Source organism: Miscanthus floridulus, chromosome 1 (genome assembly GCF_019320115.1).
Source record: "Miscanthus floridulus cultivar M001 chromosome 1, ASM1932011v1, whole genome shotgun sequence".
Classification (NCBI taxonomy): Eukaryota; Viridiplantae; Streptophyta; class Magnoliopsida; order Poales; family Poaceae; genus Miscanthus; species Miscanthus floridulus.
In genome coordinates, this window is record NC_089580.1 from 189,126,806 (window position 1) to 189,151,614 (window position 24,809).

Sequence of the window (24,809 nt, forward strand, 5' to 3'; positions counted from 1 at the left end):
GAACAAGCCGAATATAGGGTAATCCGAACGGAACCATTAGCGTATTTGCTTGCATCATTAGTAGTAGTACAAGCACAAAACGATTGGCAACTTATATAGACTACTACTACTACTAATGATATAATCCCTCCATTCTAAATTATAATTCGTTTTAACTTTTTTTTTTCTCATCCATATGTATAAAAAGTCAAAGCGAAAGGAGATATATAGACTAATAATAATTAATAGTTAATGTAATATAAAAATAGGAAAATCGCTGAGACAGACGGACAGGACGTGTTGCTACAGAACGTGCAACATGCCGCGGCAGTGCGGCGCCCAGCCGCCCACGGCACGTCGCCGCCGCCTCCTCACCGGCCAACGGGATTAAATTTGGAGACCAGAGAAAGAGACAGGGTCCGCCATCAAGCGAAGAAACCAAACCAGCGACGACCCATCAGATCGCTGCACAAACCGTCGACGCGGCAGCAGAATTGAAAAGCGATGCTTATCCGGAAGCAGACCCAATCGCCACCGACCCGGGCGCGGCGCGGGACTATATATACCAGCCCGGTCCCGCTCATCGTTCATCACGGTTCACAGATAGCATCCACAGAGACCAGTGCAGGGCAAACGAGGGCAGAGTGTTTCCGAGCGAGATCGTGCTCAGTGAAGAGAGACTAGAGAGAGGATGGCGGACATCGCGTTGCTGGTGACGGAGCAGTTCGAGAAGAATTTGAAGAGAGGCGCCCCTGGGGCCGGCGCCGGTGGGGACAGCGGCAGCGGCGGCGAGAGGAGGAACTTCGGGGCCGTGGCCAAGGTGTGGAGCTCGTGGGTGGAGTCCGCCTCCGCCGCCGCGTCCGGGGTGAGGGTCAGCGTCGCCGTGCACCTGGAGCCCAAGACCGGGCTCGCCCTGGCCGCTGCCGACGGCTTCTTCTCCGCCTAGTAGTGTCGCCTTTCGTGTCTTTCTCCTGGGTGAGCAGTAATCGAGTCCTGCACCATACTATGCTGGTGTAACCTGTACATCCATTAGTCGCTGCGCCTGCGCCGTAATCCGGAACAGAAATTCTATTCCTGTTTGCTCCAGACTCCATGGATATGCTCATATGTCTGCGCAAACAACAATCTCTGTGCTACTACGAACGCCTGCACGGAAAACACCGAGCGCTTCACCGGTTGGCTGTGGCTTCTTGAGCGCAAGTTTTCTCGGGTTGCTACTTGGTACTGCACCTTTTCAGAGCAGAAAACAAGAAATCCAGTGGCGCGACTTTTGTACCACGGTGGTATACCAGCTGTTTTTTTTTGGAGGAACCAGCAGGCTATTTATGCTGTCTTGTGGGCCGGACGTGGTTGCAGTTTCAGAGCAGGCCGGCAGCCCACGGCCGCAGTAAGGGCGGACGGATAACAGGCTACCGGGCCACTCCATGTGGCGACTCGCGGCCTCCAGCGGTCCAGCCGTACCTTGTCCAACACACCAGTCGACACACACGCGACATGAGAGTATCCATCCACTCCAAAAATTAGGCCCTAAAAATTTTCACCCTAAAGTGTCACATCGAATCTTACGGCGCATGCATGGAGTACTAAATATAGACAAAAAATAAAACTAATTGCACAGTTGGGTGAGAAATCGCAAGACGAAACTTTTGAACCTAATTAGTCTATAATTAGACACTAATTGTCAAATACAAATGAAAGTGCTACAGTGGTCAAAACCAAAAAATTTTACCAACTAAACACGCCCTAAAGCACGACACGACTGGTACATGGCACAGGATAGGTACTTTGTCACTACTACGGTAAAGACAACAACCTGTCAGCACTGCAGCACGCTGCGCGCTCACTTGTGGCGCGGCGCCGCGGCGGCCCAAATTAAAGAAACCAATGAGCCGGCACAGGCTTCACCTTCACGCTTCACTCCGTATATGAAACACAAACACACGGAGACAGACACTAGCTAGCTACTGCACTTTGCATCTCGACGCTTCCAACATGTCTGTCTACTGCTTTTCAGCTAGCGCTAGGATCTCCGAGATGACCGTAGCTTTGTCGGCCTCGAACTTCTTATCGTCTGCATTCAACAAGTGAATTCAAGTTGGTCCATCGTCTTGGAACATGTAGAATTTTGGTTAACTGGGTGCATGCATGCGGAGAGGTTATCGTACGTGCCGCAAATTTACCTTTCTCCACGGTGGTGAAGTCTTTCAGGAACCTCAGGAGCTTGCTTCTGTTGGCGCGCAGTATGCTGGTGATCTCAGGTGGCTGCTCCTGGTTAGCGACGAACAGCTGCACATGTATAGGCAGAGACGACATTTTTCTTTATCAATTCAACCAACGAGAATTTGTTTGCATCAGCAGCGGGACAGGCAGGGGACTTTGACTGACGTATATAGTACCTTAAAGACATGGAAAGCCTCTACTTGAATAGCTACGCTTTCGTCCTGGCAACGTGAAACGTAACAAGCAAACAAGTAAGATAAGCGTGCGTATATATGAGATTCAAAGTCTGAACCGGGAGAGCGCATTCGACCAGTCACACAAAATTAAAGTACTAACAATGGTAATGGCGGCTGAGTAAAGATGAGCATGCAGCAAGCAGCACGGTTTTTTTTGGCCCGGCCCAAGCACGGCATGGACCGGTGTTGTGCGGGCCTGGGCCAGCACGGCCCGACTCTCCGGGCCGTGCCTGGGCCACACCCCAGGCACGCCGGGCGACACGGCCCGGTAAATAGCCAAAGGCCCGGTGAAGGCCCGCTATATCTATGGCCCAACACCAACTCCCAAGGCCCATACACTAACTCGGCCATAGTATCTCCGTCTCGACTGTGCAACCCCCCTCCCAGGTCACGACTCCGCATCCGCCGCTTCCCCTCCATCGCATCAGATCTAGGCGCGCCTCCTCCTCCCCGAGGCGCGGGCACCCGCTGGCCGAGCGCGCCTCCACTCCACTCCTCGCCCCATGGCCTCCGCACCACCGGCAGACGACCACGGCTCCCCGCGGCGCGCGCCCGGCCTCCTCCACGCCTCCACCGCGCCGGCCTCGAGCACGGCGGCGTCAACCTCCTCCTCCGTGGCCAGATCGGGGGGCGAGCGCGGCGTCGACCTGCTCCTCCACGGCGCCACTAAGTGCCTTGGGGCGAGTGTGCTGGCGGCCGTCGCTACCTTCCACGGCCGGATCCGGCGTTCCCTTCCCCCCCTCTCTCTCTCTCTGGCTGCTGTGTGTTGTGGCATTTGTTTTTTTTTGAGAAACCGGGTGCTGGCATTTGGTGGGCCTCGGGCTGGGCCGGCCTGCTAAAAAGGCCGTCCTTTCCAGGCCGGCCCGGCACGGAAAGTGGCCCGACAGGCCGTGCCTGGGCCGTCGGCCAGGCACGGTGGACTAGGGCGGTCCGTCGCGTGCTCTACCGTGCCGTGCCTTACTGGGCCATGCCGGGCGGCCCGAATGCTCATCTTTGCGGCTGAGCATGATTATGATTGGGCAGCTCAGTTAAAATGCAGGGGAAAAAAATCTTACCCTCAGAAGGTTCATTTGAATCATGAGGTGCTCTTTCGAACTAACATAGCGCATCATCACTGCAATGTTTGACCTTTCCAAAAGAATGTCTCGCAAGAGCTGAGAGGAATACCATTTACACATAGGGCAAATGGGATAAGATCAAATGACGTTCGTGAATTTATGAGTGCTGATTGAATGTATGTGATGACAAGCAAACTCTCCAAAGTAAATAGACATTATATTAATGCTAAACAACGAGAAGGGAAAGGAATGTACTTGAACGGCTTGCCTTCGGATGAAGTAGTTGGAAGCAGATAATATCAGTTTCGAGTTGAATTCCGCAAAGAACTGATACCATAGCTTACGGTTAGAGATTACAATTTACAATCATCTGTGCTTCAATAAAGTTACAGAGGCATATATATGTTTTTATATGTTATATTATATATGCAGACAAATACAAAACCACAAGTCTTAGTTTTGCACTTACCCAATCATAATTCTTGGAAAAGAACTCAGCAACAGTTGATTTATGCCGTGTCATGAGTTCCTGTTAAATAAATTAATTAAAGAACAAAAACTATCACCCATCAATGACAACAAATTTAACAAAAATCTACCAATATATAGGGATATACTTTATAATTGTTAACAATTATCAGGTGAGGGCAAAGTATAACGTAATCGTACAATTGTGCCTTTTAGTTCTAAAGTCATGGCATGTACTCACCTTAAAAGTTTTAAAGACATCTGATTGTATATTGAAGTCTGGAAACTGTATATGATCAAAGAAAGTCCTGAAGTGTGGAGATTCCAATACGTACCTACAAAACAATCATTGATTACACTAAGCAAAATATTTTAACATATGAGTTTGACGCAGCACATGTCATTAACCTTTTTCTTATCATGGTAGATGACAAATTAAGATTATTGCACATACCTTGCAGCAACTTGGTGGCGTATGCAATCTCTCAATAGAGTACTGTAATGTATTGCAATGTCCAAGTTTTCGTACCTTCAATGCAAGTTGGTGGAACTAATACCATGTTATTTCAAAAATGATATTCACACAGATTTCAAACAATTTTCAGATCGTCTCTAAATGAAGAATAGAAACGATAACCCATTTGATTTTAGAAGATTATATATTATATAGTCTGAATACTATAGTTATATAAATGCACATGCACATTAAGGTAACTTAAGGCCATCTATGTGCACATTAAAAGTAACTTAAGGCCATAGAGATGATTATGAGTCGACTAGATACTTACCCAGACATCAAAATATCCAAAAGATCCAAGTTAGCTTCCAAGTACTCGGAGGCAACCAATCTTGAATCAACCTTTTGCCTTTGCAAATTTGCAATCACTTGAGTAACATCCTTTTGCGTCTAAGGAAAAATTATAAATATTTTAGAAGTGGTGTTTTTTACTAGAACAAAACGTGATTAGAAGATTTTTTTTTTCAAAATGTATAGATATCGACGTACTTCCAAGTCCACGTATTGAAGGCAAACAATTAGTTGACGGAAGGTGTCATTGTTCTTCTTGAAGAACTCCTTAGTCAATTGCTTGCAAGCTTCTTCACAAGGATCTTCTTCGCCATTACCGTAGAGAATGCCTTTCATCTCTTTGATCCCTTTGCTTAGTTCTACCATCTGCAAGCCAATCATGTGGATTTAATTGCTACTTCAGATCAAAGGCCATTTTTTGTTATTTTTAAATTTCTATTGCTGATTATTTAAACTAACAAGATACAAACCAAAACCAAAAGTTCCTAGTCGTTTCAATGTGTAAAGGTTGAACCCCCTACAACCATCCTCAACAAGCAATTACAATCATCCTCAACAAGCAATTTCAGAAGATGCATTAAGATAAATATCTTGCATACAGCATAGACAACTTATATTGGTTATTTGATCTCTATATATGAAGTTATATGCTACTTGATGTATAGTGTGTCTTTTCATCACATTTTTGTAAGTATATGTGGTATGATAAAATATTTACAGTTTTTCACAACGACAACCAAAAAAATAAAATAAATACGGACTTTACCATCTATTAATTCTTAGGAACAGTAAAATATTCAGGTTGCTAGTTCTATAGGAGAGGCCAAAGCAACCATGGGGTATATACGTCTTGTGCTGGAAAAAAATGAGCAATTGCACAAGAAAATCTCCTGATATATAATTGTGAAAGGGTCTCTAGTTGAGTTGGTTAGGTGGTCTAAGTAGCACTCCTCAGTTCCTGAGTTCGACTCCCTGTGGGAACGAATTTTGAGGCTAAAGTTAAAAAATACCATCATCTGTCCCACGCCAAAGCAAGTCTAAGACCTAGCCTAAGTCGTGGTCGTTGTCACATGGGCTACGGTGCCGTTGTGTATGGGATGGGCATGGGTTCGGAGGTTTCCTCACCTGCATGAGAAGGTCGTCTTCTTAATGCAATACCCGGGGCTGCCCCGCAGGAGTTTTTGTTTTTTTCCTGATATATATAGTTGCACGAATGGAACAGCTCCAATGCGGTGACACCGGCGTCAAAAGATCATGCACTATAAACGGAAGCAAAGAACAGAAACGGACAAATCTATCCATAAAGCAAGAACAGATCGATGGAACGACACGAATACATCTATCCCTAACAAGCATCGAGCATCGATACAGTTTTAAGTTGTATAAACGCCGGTTCGCAATAATCACTTTACTGGGAAGCATAAATTAAATAACAAAGTACAGTACATATATGTACGTACAAGGGATCGATATAAGCATGCAATCAGCAGGAATTTTATAATTTCAAAAAAAGGCGTGTTACCCTGTGCTCAAGCTTGGCGTCGCGCTTGCCGCCGCAGGAGCCGTCCTTGTTGTCGAGGACGTAGGTGACCAGGTCCCTGACGTGCTGCACCACCTCCGCGGGGGTCCTGGGCTTGGAGCGGAACAGCCCCGCCTTCCGGTGGCCGGCCCCATCCCCAGCCACCGCCGCTCCCACGCACGGCCACAGGCACCCCGTCATCGAGATCGACCAACCTGTCCGATCGAGGATCGCGCTCGCCTGGCCGGCCGCGCGCTAGACTCTCCGCTCTCCGACGAGACCGCCGCCGCTGGCGACGTACGTGCGTTGTCCAAGACCTAAAAGGTGTCTATGTTCAATCAGGGGCGCGGACCCAATAAAGGGCATGGGTGTACACATGTATATACACCCGATAAAAAAATATAGGCATAAAATACATGTACATATACACTTGTGATTCGATCAGATCCGAATACAGATAGGAAAATAGATTACGCGCGCTATTAGGGTTCTGGTAAGGTTTTAAATCTCCGGCTATAACCTCTGCTATTTCCGGATATTGCTGTTTGAGAAGGATTTAGCTAAGTTTTTCTATGTACAAGTTAGCCCTTAGCTGACGCTATAGCCTATTTTCGGACACATAAAGCTAAATGGTATAGCCAGCTATTTAAAACCTTGGTTTTGGTGCCAGTTTTGCACAGCAGGAAGGGAAGAGAATGGACGGGATACCTGGTGGCTGGTGTGGTGGATGTTCGTCGCCGGCAAAGGGCCCGACGAGGACCTTGGGCAGCTCGGCGTCGGCCGGCGACGGTCGCCCCTAGTTGTCGCGCAAGCAAGGCGAACGGGAAAAGAAAAACGTACAACAAACAGATGTCTCTGGGCTTCTCCGCACGCTACTGGGCCGAATTGTCTTTTTTTTATTCCCTCTTTTTCTTCTTTCGCAGTTAGACGCAAATAGGCTGGTTAGTCAGGGAGAGCGGCCCATGAAACTGGCTCATTATTCGCTGTTCCCTCTTTTTTTATATAGAAAAGGAGGCTTCCCTGCTTTTGTATTTCAAAAAGCCAGACTACATTTCAGTTCAGCGTTTTAAGGCGCGCCCGCCTTACATGTTTGGCCTAAAGGCGAATTCACAGAAATACTTGAAATAGAACCATCAGCTACCAGCTCCTGACCACGATGTAAAGAAAACACATAATGCTCATGTAGAATTGGAGCCGCAGCGCTGGAGACCATATGTCGAGCATCCGATGGTGCCAACTCTGATGACGAGCCCTCCTGGCTGCTCCAGATCAGCTAAGGTGGTGATAAGGCTTTTTGCTCCGGTTGGTTGATCACCCCTTCGATTTTTTCTCCCAGCTCTTGTTGCATCATAGGCCTCCATCTCTTTAACATCCTGGCGATCTTGAGTAGTACATCCTTCAGGCCCATCCACTTGCGCCCCTGAAAACAAATTTCATTTCGAAAATTCCAGATAGACCATAAGGTCGCAGTTGAAACAATATTTGTCACTTTGTGTCTTTTATTAGCCACCCAGAATCGTGCAACGGATTCAAAGTTTTGCCCTAACTCCCCCGCCCCCCGAACAGATGTAAAATCGATTCCTTTTCAGTGCATAAAAGACATGTAGCGTCACTTATCTCTCTTCTCTTGGCCAAATTATCTCTGGTCAGCAGCTTATTACTGGATAACAGCCAAAGGAAAAACTGTACTCTTGGAGGGACAGGCAATTTCCAAACCAAATTAACAAACACTGGGGTAATCCCCCTAAAGTTAACTACAGCATATAAGGATTGAACTATGTATTTCCCAGAAGAAGTATAGGCCCACACAATCTGGTCTTCCTCTTCAGAGAGGACAATACCATTGATTAAGCTAACTAATTCCCACCGAAGGTTCATTACCTGTTCTGACACCGTTCTTCTAAATGTGAGCTTTAGATCCATACCATCCCAAACTTCCTCCACGTTTTGCCATGCTGTTCATTAGCGACGTACATGGGCCAGTAGATAATAGCTAAACTAGTATTTCCCAGCCATCGGTCCTCCCAAAATCTCACATTCCTCCCATTTCCTAATTTCCAGTGGATACCAATTCTGGCGATTTTTTTTATTCTTAACATATTTTGTAAACTATTTTCAAATCTAACACTGTTTAATTTTTTTTTTCAAAACTAACACTTTTGGCCGTGTCTATTGCCATGGCGCGGCGAAACGCCAGTGTCGCGCCATGCATGGTGGCGCAGCGGGAGGATGATGTGGCGACGATTGGGGCTGCTGACCGATGATGTGGCAGGGTCTGCCGCGCCATAGACCACGGCGCGGCAGAACCTAGATGCAGGTAGAAGATCGTCTGCTGTCGGTGAGGATCGGCAGCGACGCGACCATGGACCCCGGCTTCGCGTCGCAGCTGAACGACACCTGCAGCTCCGACCCCAACGCCTTCGCCTTCCTCGACCCCTCGCCGGTGGGCTCCGAGCAAGTGCTCTAGTCCAACATGAGGTCACGCAGCACGGTCGACTACTGCGCGTCCAACCAGGGTGCCTTCTTCGGCGATTTCGTGGCGGCGATGACCAATCTCGGGAGGATCTGGGTCAAGATGCCGGCCACCGGCAGCGAGATATGCCGGGACTACCGGTTCTCGAACTGGTTGCTAGTTAATCTCGCCGGCAGTGCTGTCGCAACGCATTGAAACGAATATGAAGCAAATAAATGAAATCCGTGCGCAAGTTCACAAGCTGCAACATAACATTTTTCTTGGTTCGACGAGGACCTTGGGCAGCTCGGCGTCGGCCGGCAGCGGTCGCCCCTAGTCGTCGCGCAAGCAAGGCGAACGGGAAAAGAAAAACGTACAACAAACGGGTGTCTGTAAATTTCGGACGACAATATTCGTTCGACCTAACAAACTAAGACCTAGAAGTGTAAGGATCCCTCGGACGCCTCTGTCTCTTCGGATTTGTTGGCAACACATTGAGAGTGTAGCCAACGTCGGTGTGGTCGCGTTGTCGATGCGTAAGGCTCGTACCCTGCAAATATATGATATGCACGATTATTTATAATCTTTATGATCGTTAGTTCATGTAGCCTATATATTTAAAGAAACTACCTTTGTTACTACATGTGAGGCTCCTTGGGTACCAAGCGGGGCACCACCTATCTGAGACATGCCGATCTCATTCTGCGGCCAATCGTCCCACTGGTGGTGCTGTCTACAGAAGCCCGAGGGGTCATCGTCGTCGTCATCGTCCTCGTCGTCCTTGTTTGCAGGGTCCTTCCTAGCGCTATGATGTGGTGGTATACGCACTGCAGAAGTGGCATCTGTCACCGGCTGAGAAGAGCCGGCTAGTGTCCTCAAAGAGCCAGAAGACGTGCCACCCGACTGCGCCAGGGACTGCCGGTTCCACCCAAGGAGTGTCCATGCAGCTCAGCTTCTGAGCTAGCTTCCTGCAACTCCGCTTCACCTTCTACATAAACAGACGTTATAGTTTGTGCATTTCCCAAACACATACACACTAAAGAAACATTTTCGGAACAGACAAGTTTATGTTTACCTCCACAAAAGCCTCGAGAACGTCTGACCCTTGCCCTCTAGACTTGTGAAGCCGAAATGCTGCTTCGTTGAACATCCTTGATAATTGTGTCGCCTGGGTACAGAAATGCGGGTGGACAGTTTTAGTACACATACTTAATACCAAATGAATAACAAATTATACCATTCGAGTATCTTACCACATATCTTTGAAGCGGGGCTCTCTGTAGTTGTGTGTCATCCATAGTGACAACGCCGTACACATCTTCGATCACATCTTCCTCTTGAGTCCTCGTCAATCGCCTCCTCAGTATATGGAGGCTTGATATGTGTCCTTGTAGACCTGTGAAGCCACCGTAGGTACTCGTCGATGGTGTGCTGGTCGTGTAGGGGACCCGCATGGACCGGCTGTCGTTCCCTGTTCTACCACAAGTGGATGTACGCGTTGTGTGTCATGCGCCAATCATTAGTCTTGTACCTCTTCCTGCGGTCATACCTGCAACAAAACGATGTTAGTTGTACCACACACACCTCTGAATTGTAGCTTTGTTATTAATCGATAACGCACCCGTGCATTTCTTGGTTGGTGGAGTAAAGCGGTGGTGGGTAGCCTGTCATTCTTCCAAACTGCCTGCAAACCCTGTTATTTCAATCCCCAAATTCTTAGGGAGGTTAACCTCCGGATTATTTTCCTCAAAAGTTCTCAAGTTTTGTAACTCTTTTTGTTTTAAACCATCAATGGTATCATTCACACTCATATTACCAACACCAAGGTCAATACCAACAGTAGGAGTCTTGCTATTTAAAGACTAATTGCTTGCAAAAGCAAAAGAGGCAGAGTATTTAGTACCTTAAAGATTTTTCTCTTTCTTCAACTCTTGTGCTCTCTGCATAACCGTCTTCCCATCATCTAGAACTCTTCTTGGTCTAGGCATTCTCTGAACTAGCCCCCAACCCAGCTTCCTTTTTGATTTTTCTTTACTGCCTTGTCTTGAGATTCCATCTTCTCAATATCAGCACTTGCAATTAACCCTGATTCTTCCAAAGAGATCACGTCATCCTCCATAAGATCATCATCATCATCAGAGCGTCTCGGCGGCACTCCTCAGGTCCTGGGTTCGACTCCCCATGGGAGCGAATTTCAGGCTGAGGTTAAAATAATCCCCTCGTCTATCCCATGCCAAAGCACAGGTCTAAGGACCGGCCCGTTCTCACATGGCGACGGTGCCACTGTGTAAGGGTGGGGTAGGGGTTTGGGGGTTTTCTGGCCCTGCGTGAGAAGGTTCTTCTTCTTAATGCAATGCCCGGGGGGTGGCTTTTCCCCCCGCAGGTCCAGTTTCATCATCAGACGCTTCCAACTCCATCCTCTTAAGCAAATTGGAGCATTCTTTAGTTGCAATATCTCTGCTAGCAAACTTCCTAAACTCCTCCCATTTAGAGTGTCTAGATTCTTCTCCAAGGCCACCTTGAAACTTGTACTCAATAGACTGCCATTTTGTTAGTTGCTGTTGTTGCTCTGGTGTGATCTCATTTATATAGGATTGACCCCAAGACACCTTCTGATCTGCTATCTTATCTTCCTTAAGCTCCCCTGCATACCCCACTTGTGCCTGATCTTGTATCTTTTGATTTCCAAGCATACTTTGTATCACCATCTCAGCTTCTTTATCCCACTGTGCATCTCCATCAGTCAATGACTTCTCAAGAGCCCTTGCACTATATTGCCCAGCTAAAATGCTATTCCTTATCATCTCCATAGAAAAATCTGATTGCAAAGGCATAACTTGTGTGGCAGGTGTATTAATACACTCCCGATGATGAACACTTTTATCATTCCTGAATTCAGATTGCCCTCCGTGCTCTGAGGAAGTAATTACCATCCTTGAAGTCAACTCCAGATTTGGTATGCTGCCATGATTTACGCTCTCAAGAAAAAAAAAGGACAGACCCAGTGCCGGAGGCTCCCACATGAGTGGGGTCTAGGGAAGGGAAAAACCGAGGCAAGCTATCGGGTACCTTAGAACAGGGTACCCCGAGCGAACAATCAAAAGGGCCGCTAAAGTCCCATCAAAAAATAAAGCTAGAAGGTAAGCCGTGGGCCCCTCACCCGCAACGACTGAGCCCACCAGGCCCCCCGCCTCGCCTCAAGCCTCGCGTAGGAGGTCTCGGCACCTTGACACGAATTCCGCCTCGCGCGAGGCTCGCCATGGAAGGCCTCGGCAGGGGGTGCATTCTCCGTATCACGCGAGGCCTCTCGCGGCATGCCTCGGCAAGGAATCCGATCTCCGTCTCGGGCGAGGCCTCATTCTCCATGTCGCTCGAGCCTGGCTCGTCCGCAGCCCGTCGCCCCCCGCCTCGACCGACCCTCCAGACAGCACGTCATGTCTCATTAATGCTTCAACCACTCCCGCAATCTAAGCCAGACGATGGCTCAACGCCACAGAATGGCCGACGGGACCCGAGGTCGCATTAGCGCCATACCGGCCGGGACAGGGCACGGCGGGGATTACTGGCCACTGTGTCCTAATGCTGTGTCCACGATCAGCACCATACCAGCTGGGACAGGGTACGGCAGGGATTACCGGCCACTGTGTCCTAACGCTGTGCCCACGATCAGCCGCCCACTCGAGGCCTTGGCACTGTACACCAAGGTCTCGGCTATCTTGGGGTTCGTGCCTGCCGAGACCCCTCCACTACGGTGCAGCCTCGGCACCGACCAAGTCTCGGCCTCACACACAGTCCATCCACAGTGGCTTGCACGATCACCGCCGCACCCACTCCAAGGTAGTCCCGGGGCTCCCACGACGCACAGGATCGGATGGGACGACCACGCCGCCCCAGTGCTCCAAGGACGGACCACTTCGACGACCATGCCGCCATAGGAATAGGCTACAGGGCCCGGACACGCCGCCTCTGTTCACACGACACCGTATAGTTAGCTCATGTACCATCCTTGTCCTCCCTTTAGGCTATAAAAGGAGAGGACTTGGGCCATTTTGGAGGAGGGGGAATGGAAAGAACGCCTTGTAACACACACACGCACACATCCCGGCCACCTGAGAGCAGCGTCTCAGACGGCCCGCACGACACTTTGCCGAGACCTGGGACTAGCTCCCTTTCTCCTTTAGCTTGTAACCCCCTACTATGAGCACCCCGGTGTAAGGAATACAAGATCGATCTCTCAGACTGGACGTAGGGCACCGATTGCCTAAACCAGTATAAACCTTGTGTCTCTTTGCATCACCATCCGGGATTGGGAACACGCAGAACAAATTCACTGGTTGGTTGAGGGCCCCCCGATTCGAAACACCGACAGTTGGCGCGCTAGGTAGGGGACTCTACATGTCAGTTTCGTCATCCCAGCAAATTCTAGATGGCAGACCCTATACGACCACTGCGCCTCGGCACGGTGGTTCGGTTTGGGAGCGTGGAGTTCATGTCTCTAGGGCATGAGTACGACATGGTACTCCTCACTCCTCGAGCCCTACCAACCGACGATGAAGTCACGCACCAGTAGCCCAGGCGTAGGCGGCGCCTGGGCGGCCGCTCCCGCCGTGCTCGCCAGGCACGACGCGAGCGTGACCACCCCGACGCTACGCAAATCTAGGGCGGCACACCACTCATCGCCGACATCCTATGACCAGCTGTTGGCACAGGGTCCCTGGTTGGGGACCTGTCTAGCCTGAGCTTGGACAAAGGAAAATCGTCGGTGGCACACGGCGATGCCCAGTCATCAAGCTCCGCCCCACCACTCCCTGAGGAGCCGATCCCGGCGGAGCAGAGTCTGGTAACGGCACCATCCCCATACCCCTTTGGGTTGAGAAATGCCGCCACCTCTTACGCCTACGCTTACACTGCCGCTCACGAGGATCCCTCAGAGCGCCGCCAGCGCTTCGGCCTTGACCTAAGCACCCACGCTGACTCCTCGGATGAGGACGAGGCATGGCCCGGAGTGGATTTCTCCGGACTCCACGACCCTGGGGCTTTGTGCTAGTTCTTGGCCACAAGCGACTACTGCTTCGGCTACTCTGACTCCGATGACGAAGGCACCTACGACCCCACTAGCGAGTGTTTTCACGTCGGGCTCGGGATGCCGAGGGCGGGCGAAGAGGATGAGACAGCAGGTAGCCGTTCCCCGCTTCGCCTGGGTGCGGGCGCCGCCACACCTCCACGCACTGTCCTGCCGGCTGCACGAAATGAGAACGTCGCTCTTGCGCGACCTCAGCGCCCAAACCTAGAACAGCTCCGTGAGCTCTAGGCCAAGGTAGAACAAGACCAACTCCTTCTATAGTAGCTTCGAGACTCTCTCGAACAAGAACAGCGAGGTCATGGCGAAGGCGGGGGAGCCCGACGGAGGGCCCGCGATGTGCATCACCGCATCCATGACGACGAAGGGAGTGAGCAACCCCCAGTCTTCAATCGCGCTAGCCAGAACGTCGCGGCTGCAGCAATGCTGGTCCACGCAATGCCAGAGCCTTCTACCGTGGAGGGGCGGCGGGTCCGCGGCAAGCTCCGGGACCTCCTAGAGACCGCCGTGGTTCAGCAGGCCGAGAGTTCTGCCTCCTGACGGCACAGGGGCACCTCGAACCTACCCACGGCACTACCTCGGCAGGACAGGGAAGCCTTGGCTCGTCCTGAACCCGACCAAGCGCCGATAGCCCACAGGGTCCCCGTGCTTCTGGACCACCTCGGCAATCGACGCGAGGTATAGGGAGACCATGAGGTGGTCAGCAGGCGACGACGCCACGACAATGAGGGGCCCGCTCGGGGCTACCACCCACATCGAGGCGGTCGCTATGACAGTGGGGAGGACCGCAGTCCTTCCCCTGAACCGCTAGGCCCTCGAGTCTTCAGCAGGGCCATCCACGCTGCTCTTTTCCCCGCCCGGTTTCGGCAACCAGCCAATCTCACGAAGTACAGCGGCGAGACCAACCCTAAACTCTGGCTTGTCGATTACCACCTGGCCTGCCAGCTAGGTGGCGCGGATGATGACCTGCTCATCATCTGCAACCTCCCCTTGCTCTTGTCAGACTCAGCGCGAGCCTGGCTCGAGCACCTTCCTCCCTCGCAAATCCATGACTAGCGCGACTTGGTTAGGATCTTTGTCGGGAACTTCCAGGGCACATATGTGCGCCCTAGGAACTCCTGGGATCTTAAGAGCTGCCGCCAGAAGCCAGACGAGTCTCTCTGAGACTTCATCCGGCGCTTCTCTAAACAGTGCACCGAGTTGCCCAGCGTCGGCGACTTGGAGATCATCCAGGCTTTCCTCTCTGGCACTACCTGTCGAGACCTAGTTCGAGAGTTAGGGCAGAACGTCCTGTGCTCTGCTGCTGCGCTCCTCGACATCGCCACCAGCTTCGCCTCGGGTGAAGAGGCTGTTGGAGCCATCTTCCCCGACAGCGACACCAAGGGTAAGCGGAGGGACGAGGCCCCCGAGGCCTCAGCCTCCCACCTCCCCAAGAGAAAGAAAAAGGGGCGTCTGGGGAAGCAGGAGGTCCTGGAGGCTGATCTGGTCACGGCCGCAGAACGCAAGAACCCCCGAGACTTCAAAGGCCCTAGGCCTTTCGACGACATGCTCAAGAAACCCTACCCTTACCACCAGGGCCTGGTCAAGCACGCTCTCGAGGATTGCTCCATGCTGCGACATTACTACGCCAGGCTCAGGCTCCCCGACGATGACGCCAAGCAGAAGGGCACCGGCAATCGGAATGAGGACCAGGACAACAGTTTCCCCAAGGTACGCAACGCCTTCATGATCTTCGGTGGGCCCTCGGCGTGCCTTACGGTGCGGCAGCGCAAGAGGGAACGCTGAGAAGTCTTCTCGGTCAAGGTGGCCACCCCCTAGTACCTCGACTGGTCTCGAGAGGTGATCACCTTCGATCGAGACGACCACCCTGACCATGTTCCGAATCCCAGGCAGTACCCACTAGTTGTCGACCCGATCATCGGCAACACCTGACTCTCCAAGGTGTTGATGGACGGAGGCAGCGGCCTCAACATCCTCTATGTCAATACCCTAGAGCTCTTGGAGATCGACCGGTCGAGGCTCCAAGGCGACGTCGCCCCCTTCCACGGCATCGTGCTAGGAAAGCGCACGCGACCCATCGGGCGCATCAACCTTCCCGTCTGTTTTGGCACTCCCTCCAACTACCGCAAGGAGGTCCTTACCTTCAATGTAGTCGGGTTCGGAGGAGCCTACCACACCATCCTGGGGCGGCCGTGCTATGCCAAGTTCATGGCGGTCCCCAACTATACCTACCTCAAGCTCAAGATGCCAGGCCCTAGCGGTATCATCACAATTGAGTCCACGTATGAACATGCTTACGACTGCGACGTCGAGTGCATCGAGTACGCTGAGGCTCTAGCAGAGGCCGAGACCCTCATCGCCCACCTTGACCAACTTAGTGGCGAGGTGCCTGACTCCAAGCGTCGCGTGGGGGCGTTCGAGCCCTCCGAGGCCATCAAACTGATCCCGGTCAACCCCGCCTGCCCCGACGATCGGGCACTGAGGATCAGCGCCACCCTCGATGTCAAATAGGAAGCCGTGCTCATCGACTTTCTCCTTGCAAATGCCGCATATTCGCATGGAGTCCCTTGGACATGCCGGGCATACCGAGGGAGGTCGTTGAGCACTCCCTGGACATCCGGGCCGGATCTAGACCGGCGAGGCAACGCCTACGCCGCTTCGACGAGGAAAAGCGTAGGGCCATCGATGAGGAGATACAGAAACTCTTGGCGGCCGGGTTCATCAAGGAAGTGTCCCACCCAGAGTGGTTGGCTAACCCCGTGTTAGTCAAGAAGAAGAATGGGAAATGGAGGATGTGCGTAGACTACACCGGTTTGAACAAAGCCTGTCCGAAAGTCCCCTTTCCATTACCCCAAATCGATCAAATCGTTGATTCCACTGCAGGGTGCGAGACCCTATCTTTCCTTGATGCGTATTCTGGTTACCATCAAATCAAGATGGAAGAGTCCGACCAGCTCGCGACTTCTTTCATCACACCATTCGGCATGTACTGCTACGTAACTATGCCTTTTGGCCTCAGAAATGCAGGTGCCACGTACCAGCGGTGCATGACCTAGGTCTTTGGCGACAACATTGGGCGGACCGTCGAGGCCTACATAGACGACATCGTGGTCAAGACCAGAAAGGCCGAGGATCTCATCAACGACTTGAGGATAACCTTCAAATGCCTTCAAGAGAAGGGCATCAAGCTCAATCCCGAGAAGTGTGTGTTTGGGGTCCCCTGAGGCATGCTCTTGGGATTCATAGTCTCAGAACGCGGCATTGAAGCCAACCCAGAGAAGGTCTCAGCCATAACCAGCATGGGACCAATTAGAGACCTCAAGGGAGTACAGTGTAACACCCTAGGTGTTTGGCTTCTACTTATTGCATGTCATTTCATAAACATGTGCATTATCCATGTCATCATGCCATTATCATTGAAACATACATATGCAACATTTTTTTTTAAATTATATGTGTTTCATGCTTGATTGCTTAGAGTGGAAGTAGTGAAACCTGTGAATGTAACATGAAACTCTCATACATGGAAACATGGCAATAGGGTAGTAATGTGGCAATGATAAAATGACAACAAGGTCTTGAAACATGTGAGACATTTCATTGCAACATATGAATGGATTGCTTGTTTTACTTTCTTTATCACATGTGATCATTAGAAGTGGTATAACAATTTTGTAAAATGGTTGATCATGGTCTATTACACCTTAATTACACTTAGGTTACTTGTTTGGACATTGTTCATGTAGATCAAAATGACCAAAATGCCCTTAATTGCATGTTTGACTTGAATTGACCCTAGGAGTGTCATAGTTTGACTGATTCAAAAGTCCAACCTAGAGACTTTGCATGGCTGTGCACTCTTTACAAAAGTTGTAGCTAATTTATCAAGGAACAAAAGTTGTTTTATGGCCAACTCATGAAAATGTGTGGAACATGCTCAAACATGGCCCACAAGTCAAAATTTCATGCTGATTTCACTGAAAAATTTGTCTAAGTCTTAAACTGCATTTTCAGTTGGATCAGGCCAACTTGGGCTTCATATAACTGCTGATCCATGGCGAATTTGGAAATGGTCCTTGAAAGGAAAATGTAGCTGGATGGTACCTCTACATTTTTCATGTACACCATTTCTGCAAAGCATCATTGGATTAGCCGTTGTAATGCGTTGAATTCACGCTGTCAGGCGATCCAAGTCGACTGAATGCGCGCTACAGTGACCGACCGTTTTCAGAAAACGCCGGACGCGTGTGCGCCGCGCGTCGTCGGCCGGCTGATCGCGCTGCCACGAGCCGTGGCTGATCTGAAGCCGCTGCGCGTTGCCCTCCACTTCAAGCCAGCGCCTGCCCAACGCCTTCATCGCTCCATTTCGCATTCCTCGCCTCTCACCGTGCACTGCAAGAGAGCGCAGCCGTCCGCCATTGCTCCGCCTTCACCCCGCTTGCTCGCCACTGCAAAAACGCGACGGCCATCCCGCTCATAGCCTCGCCATGATCCCCTCTGCCACCCCCACCCCCCAGCCAGGTCGATCGTGCATTGGTAAGGGCATATTCGCCGTTCTCCCCCACCGCAGCCATGGCGGGAGTTCGCCGGAGTTGGCGCTCCATGCGGCCAGCTGTCCTCGCGCCGTCCCATCCCCTCCTCTGCCTCGCGCTAGGTCGTAGGAACACCACAGAAGCTCGTAGAGTCACCGTTAGGGGCTGTGTCGCCGTCAGTTCGCCGGAGCCGGTCGTGCCGTGGCTGTGCGCCGCCGTGTCAGTCGCCGACCCCTCTAGCCACTACCCTAGCACCGATTGAGGTCACCACTAGATGCGCATGATCAAGGTGAACGTCGTAGCGTAGATGGTCTCGCCGGAGGAGCCACCGGTGGCGAGCTACGCCACCGGCCGTCGCTCCTCCCCTGTTTCGCTCACTGACGAGCGGGTCCGCCTTATCAGCCGCTGAGGCTCAGGCAAGAGTCTAGCTCGGGCCACGCCGTTGGCTTGGGCTGCGCCTGTGCGCTCGTGGGCCGCCGTTCCTTGGGCCAGCCCACCAGTAGCTGTTAGGTTTCCTTAATTATTTTATTTATTTTGTTTTCACAGATTTGTGTGCATGATTCAAAAATCTGTATTTCTTAGTATATAGATCCAAATGCTATGGTTCTAATTTTGTTGAGTTCCTAGTATTGTCTAGTATTTAACAAAAATAGTATATGAGCACATGTTTTAGAAAAATTGGATGAATTAAATAGGAGTTTGAAATGTGTTTTTAGAAGCATGCAAACTTGTTTGAATTTTTATCTTGAGTTTCTGTGGTCCAAAAATTATGAAATTTTGTGAGTCCTCTATTTTGGTTTAGTAGAGTCTCTGGTTAAAATTTCAGAGCTAGTGCATGTGTAGTTTTTAAGTTATAGAATTTCCTTTTATTAATGGGTGGATCTTGTGTGAATTTTCATAAATTTTCTATAGATCCAGTGAAGGTAAAATTTGGTGAGTAAGGTTCTTATGCTAGAATGATGTTAGGAAAAATGTGAAATCTGTTGCTTGACACTTTTCATTAGGGTTTCCTAATTATGCTCAAATTAGACATGTCATCTGTTATTTTGGATACAGCAAGTTATGTTGGTCCTATGGCTTTGAAATTTTTATGATGGTCTATGTGCAGCATGAGATAGCTGCTGTAATTTTTGTAGATTTTTATGAATAGTTTTACTATATATTGCTTTAATCACCTAATTAATTAAATAAATTAGAAAAGGGTATTAAATAATTTATTTAGAAGTTGGCACTATACTTTCTAGTGTTCCTCTGGTGTGTGAAACAAGTTGGTAAACTTTGTTTGGTCAAATTAGGCTTTTGCATCATCATTAAATAATTAAGTTAGTAACCCTGTCAATTCTGGATAGATTCTAGATTTACTGGAATTCAGTTTGGTTAACGTAAGAATCATGCTGTGATGTTTACAAATGAATTGTAGAGAATTTCATGAGCTTTCCAGAATGTCCTCTTGCAAGTCATTTGGATTTATAGAACTCTGGTTATGACTGAATTAAGTGACTACTTGTATGCATATGAAACTTAAATGTTCAATTATGTATACCTTTATTATTTCTAAGTTGTGGTAATGTTTCTAGGTGTTAGGCCTTTAACCGAAGATGAGCATCTTTATCTTAGGTTATGCAAGTTAGGTAAGTTAATCTTGTTCTTTCAGTTAAGTTAGAAATATGCTTAAAGTGATTTGAATAGGGCTAGTCTTACTCGGTAAACGAGTGTCCAGTAATGCGTTCGTAAACACTTACTATGATCCATTCATCATGAGCATCATGTCATACCTTATGCATCCATGGTATTTATCTTTTGCATCGGCATGCAATAGGTGTACCGGAAGGAGTGACCCTGCTGGAATTCGAGGAACCGAGCGAGCAGCAGCAGCCGACACCGGAGATTCAGGAGGAGCAGCCTTCAGGAGAAGTGCCAGACGAGGTCGCCGTTGAGTGCCCGGACCACCATCCTTGCAACTTTGTGAAAGGCAAGCCCCTGAGCATATTAAGCCTCCTAATTTCCGAAATGCAGTTACAATATTATTGTTACATATATATATATTGTTGCATTAAGTTTAGGTGTTGGATGCAAACAATTGCTGCATTGGTTACCCAATTCCTTGTACAGATATTGTTACCCTGAATCCTATGTAGCTCAGGCTCATGTAGTGCTTAGCCTTGCTTAAACGCGGTAGAAGTCGGGTGATTTCCTGTCAACTGCGAGATATAGGAAGATACATGTGGCACGGTTGGCTATATTTGCTATCGTGGAAAAGAACCAGTCTTAATTTGAAATGAAGACCGGACGGAGGCTTGCCGGTTTGCAGTGACTCCGTCTGCGTCGCTTAAGGACTAATTCTTGGAGCCTTTCCTGTTCATGTTGAATGCATGCCTCTCTCTTAGTTGGCCGTGTCCGATGACCGACCGCGAAGCCGAGTAGCTCACCTCAGGCCGGGAGTCGATAAGTATAAAGTGTGCCTCAGAAGGGAGCCGTAGGCGTGAGTCCAAGGGCAGGTGATTTAAAAGTCCTGATCGTCCTGGCAGAAGGGTAATCCCTGAGAGTGCTGGCGCTGATCGAACCCACGAATTTGGTTCCTGAGATGTACCAAAGGTAACCCACGGCTACCCTTGCTAAGTATGCCAGGGTGAGAGTTAGGAATACCCCCTCAGCTGAGTTGTAATTTGATTCGAGTCGCCGTCTCTCCCGGTTAGTGAGAACCTGACGGTCTTATCTCCAATGTAGATACACTTAATAACATAATGGTTCGGAAATGATGATATGATGATGACAGCCTTATTATACCTGCTATGGTTAATATTGTTTGCTTCTAATAAGTGAGTGCTTTAGTACAGGTGCTAATCTAGTGGACAGGTAAAATGATAAGCTTAATGCTAAGTTTAAATTGGTTACTATAATCATAAGCTCTTTTATGCAACTGTGTCAAGCTAGTCCACCTGAAAAGCCTTGCATGATCCTTGGTGTCCCTTATTTCTGATTTTTGTTGGGTAAGTCTAGCTGAGTACCTTCTCGTACTCAGGGTTTATCTCCCACCTGTTGTAGATGACCAGTTCTACTTTGGTTGCTGCAAGTACTGCCTTCTCCCAGCTGGGGATGAAGACTAGACCATTGGGCACGGTCTCTACTAGTTCTCGTACCTGATAATGCTTTTGTGGGACATGACTCAGACTTGGCAATGTATTTGAAAACTATGATGTTTTGTACTAAACTATGTTGCTTCCGCACACTCAAACTCGGTTTGTAATAATTATTTGACTCTGATGGATGTAATCCGAATGCTACTTGTGAAATGTTGTAACGGATGATGTGTTGTGTTGAATCATTACGATCTTGGTTTGTATGTCGAGAGTTGGTTGAAATCCTTCGTGATTTCTGGACTACCGGGATTATGGGAGCTTAAGTACAGGAATTTGATCGCTTCGGTGATTGTTTTTGTACTTACGTTCTTATGATTTGGTCGGTTCTGTTACAGCTGGCATCAGAGCAAGATTCGACACTAAACATGTCATTTGTGTATTTAAAACAAAAGTATTTGTGAAAATACTAAATTAAATACTAAGTATTGCCAATGGTCATATCCCTTATGCCCAAATAAGGACTCTTAGGTGGCTTATTAAAGTACTAACTTGGGGGCTCCTGCTTGTTTCTGTTTCGTTGTCCATATGGCGTGCTATTGTATGGATGCCATCCGCTTGGGTGGTAATGTATGGATCCAAATACCTCTACGCTCTGGTAAGTGGAGAGTTGTGAGAGCATGACCGTCCAACCGTCGGTCTAGGGGAGAGTAGTTGTGGTTGCTCGCATACTTACATGTTTGATCATGTATCTATGAGAGTACTTAAATGTGGGTATCTCTGACGGGTAGCTGTGATACTAGAATATATGCATCAGGGGATGTATGTATGAAAGTATTTAGTTTACTGCTTGTTTTCTATGCTTTTTGGGAAATTATTGGGCTGAAATGAATTTTTCTGCAGGTACACTAACAACGGATCATTGTAGATCGACTAGCTACCGTGTATGAGAGAACGTATGTATGCCACCGTATATTTCGCTAGCCTTTAAATTTTCTAGGTTTGTGAGGACGTACGGATCGTGCATGCATCATGTTCAAGCATACATGGCATTTCTTGCATTACTCCCTCCCTTAAAAATTGATGGTCCCGACTAATTAAATTTCGTATCCCTTAAATGATTCTCCTCTTACGTTGTAACTTTTTGCTACAGATGGCGCGCACGAAACTCACTGCTCGCAAGTCCACTGGAGGCAGGGCGCCTCGTCACCGTTTAGCTCCTCGTGAGCCCCATCCTGAGCCTACTGAGGTGGAAAGGCTGAGGATAGAGCTGGCCCAGGTGACTGCTGAAAGGACTGCAGTGCAGCACCATTTGGAGCAGGTAACACAGGAAAGGGACCAAGAGACCCTTGAGGTTCAGAGGTTGACAGTTGCTCACCGCAACTGTGAACGCATGTTGATTCATGTGATGAACCAACGGAATGAAGCCTGGCACGAAGAGAATGTGTTGAGAGCACGATAGATGGAGCTAGAGCAGCAAGTGGCAGTTGCTGAAGAGTACAACGACAATCTCCATGAGGAGGTTCACCTGTTACACAATCAACTTCACCCTCTCCTGCCACCTGATGATGAGGATGAGATGGGTTCTGGTGTCATCATGGCTGAAGGTGATGATGACATGGAGGTCAATGGACCTGAGGACGTTCCACCAGATGAGGAGGAAGATGAGGAGTTAGAGCCTGCTAGTGATGAAGATGGAGGAGAGATCTTTGACACTGACTCAGAGGACGATGCATAGTTTAGCTTACTACTTAGCTAATGCGCTAGATCTAGTCTTTTGTTGATCCTCATGCATGAATAAGTAGCTTTATATCAAGTTAATCGTGGGATGTAATATCGAACCCTATGTTACCCTTGATGTAAGTTGGAAACACTATGGCTTGGATGTAACCTATCGAACGTATTATGCTCCACGTATGTGAGCTTTTGATGAATTTCGCCTTTGCGGTCTATGGATCTCGTTGTTGGTTAAGTTGATCGCATTTATGTGTCAATTGATGCGCTTGATGAGTTGTGTGATTGTGATGAATGATTGTGCCTCTGTTGATTATTTAAATGCATTCTCTCCGATGGAATCAGTTTGGCATAATTATACAATTCATCTACAAAAGTTTCCACATCGTCAGTGCTCATTGACTATACATTTTGCAGATGGCTCATAACCTTCGTCGCGGTCGTGGCATGGGAAATGAGGAACAACCACCTCCGCCATCGCCCACACCAGCTGAGCTAATGCAGACGGTTGTGGAAAGTCAGCGCATGCTAGCTGAGGCTATGCGCCAGATGGCTAACCGTGAGGATCAGCATGTCCGCCAGGGACCCGAGCCGAACCAGTACAGTAGCTTTAAGGACTTCATGGATACAAAGCCTCCTATCTTTCGTGAGGCAGAAGAACCATTACAAGCTGATGAATGGTTGAGCATGATAGAGCAAAGGTTTGGATTGCTCCGTTTGACTGAAGGTATGAAGGCCACATATGCAGGACACCAGCTCCAAGGCCCTGCAGGCATATGGTGGACCCATCACAGGACCACCTTCCCTGCTAACGTTGAGATCATTTGGAACCAGTTCTAGGCAGCCTTCAGGGGACACTTTATCCCTCCTGGTCTCATGGCCATTAAGCATACTGAGTTTATGAAGCTCACCCAAGGCAATAAGAGTCTCAATGAGTACCTCCAGGCATTCAACAACCTGGCAAGATATGCTCCTGAGTTCGTCGATACTGACGCCAAGAGAATAGCTAGCTTCAAGAGGGGACTTTCCCCAAAACTAATGAAGTCAATGGGTAACTGCAAGTGTGTCACCTTCAATGAGTTTATCAGTGACACTCTAACTCAGGAGAATAATGACAAGATATATGCTGCTTCCAAGAACCGTAAAAGGAACTTTGAGGCTGGTGCTTCCCAGTCCAAGGCTCCAATGGTATCTAAGGCCCCGTACCGTCCACCCAATGCTAATGTCCGGTACCGCCCACCTTAGAAGAAGAACCAAGCTAAAACCGGTTTCCGCAAGGGGTATACAATTTCCTTGCCGAAGAATACCTCTGGGCAGGGTAGCTCCAATGTTCCACCAGCAAATAGGCCATGCTGGAACTGTAACTAGCCTGGTCATTGGGCAAATAGATGTCCCCATCCTCCCAAAAATGCTCAAGGAAACGTCTGTCAGGGGCGTGTGCACTATACTACAGTGGAGGAAATTCCTGCTGGTGAAGTGGTCACCGCTGGTAAGTTTCTTGTTAATGATCACCCTGCAGTTGTGCTCTTTGATTCGGGTGCTTCGCACTCCTTTGTGAGTTCTACTTTTGCATCTGAGCATAATATGAATGTGATTACAATTGTCAAGGGTGGGTATTGTATTAGTGCTGCTAGAAATAATATCCT

The 24,809-nt window shown here is 49.0% G+C and overlaps 2 protein-coding genes across 4 annotated transcripts; one reads left to right on the forward strand and one right to left on the reverse strand.

The window, feature by feature from the left end:
• Window positions 1-534: 534 nt before the first annotated feature.
• Window positions 535-1,065, forward strand: LOC136506159 (uncharacterized). Its single transcript, XM_066501277.1, has one exon. It carries the CDS (start codon window positions 671-673, stop codon window positions 923-925), a length of 255 nt encoding a protein of 84 aa, XP_066357374.1. The 5' UTR covers window positions 535-670; the 3' UTR covers window positions 926-1,065.
• Window positions 1,066-1,675: 610 nt separating this feature from the next.
• LOC136506169 (putative MO25-like protein At5g47540) lies at window positions 1,676-6,624 on the reverse strand. Of its 3 annotated transcripts, XM_066501286.1 has the most exons (11): window positions 6,292-6,624; window positions 4,968-5,135; window positions 4,750-4,868; window positions 4,416-4,490; window positions 4,203-4,296; window positions 3,963-4,022; window positions 3,749-3,820; window positions 3,491-3,589; window positions 2,376-2,420; window positions 2,160-2,265; window positions 1,676-2,050 (listed from the first exon to the last, which is right to left on the reverse strand). In XM_066501286.1, exons 1-11 carry the CDS (start codon window positions 6,487-6,489, stop codon window positions 1,980-1,982), a joined length of 1,107 nt encoding a protein of 368 aa, XP_066357383.1. In that variant the 5' UTR covers window positions 6,490-6,624; the 3' UTR covers window positions 1,676-1,979. The 3 variants fall into 3 exon arrangements, with proteins under 3 accessions (XP_066357383.1, XP_066357397.1, XP_066357390.1); XM_066501300.1 differs by lacking the exon at window positions 4,416-4,490; XM_066501293.1 differs by lacking the exon at window positions 2,376-2,420.
• Window positions 6,625-24,809: the final 18,185 nt, after the last annotated feature.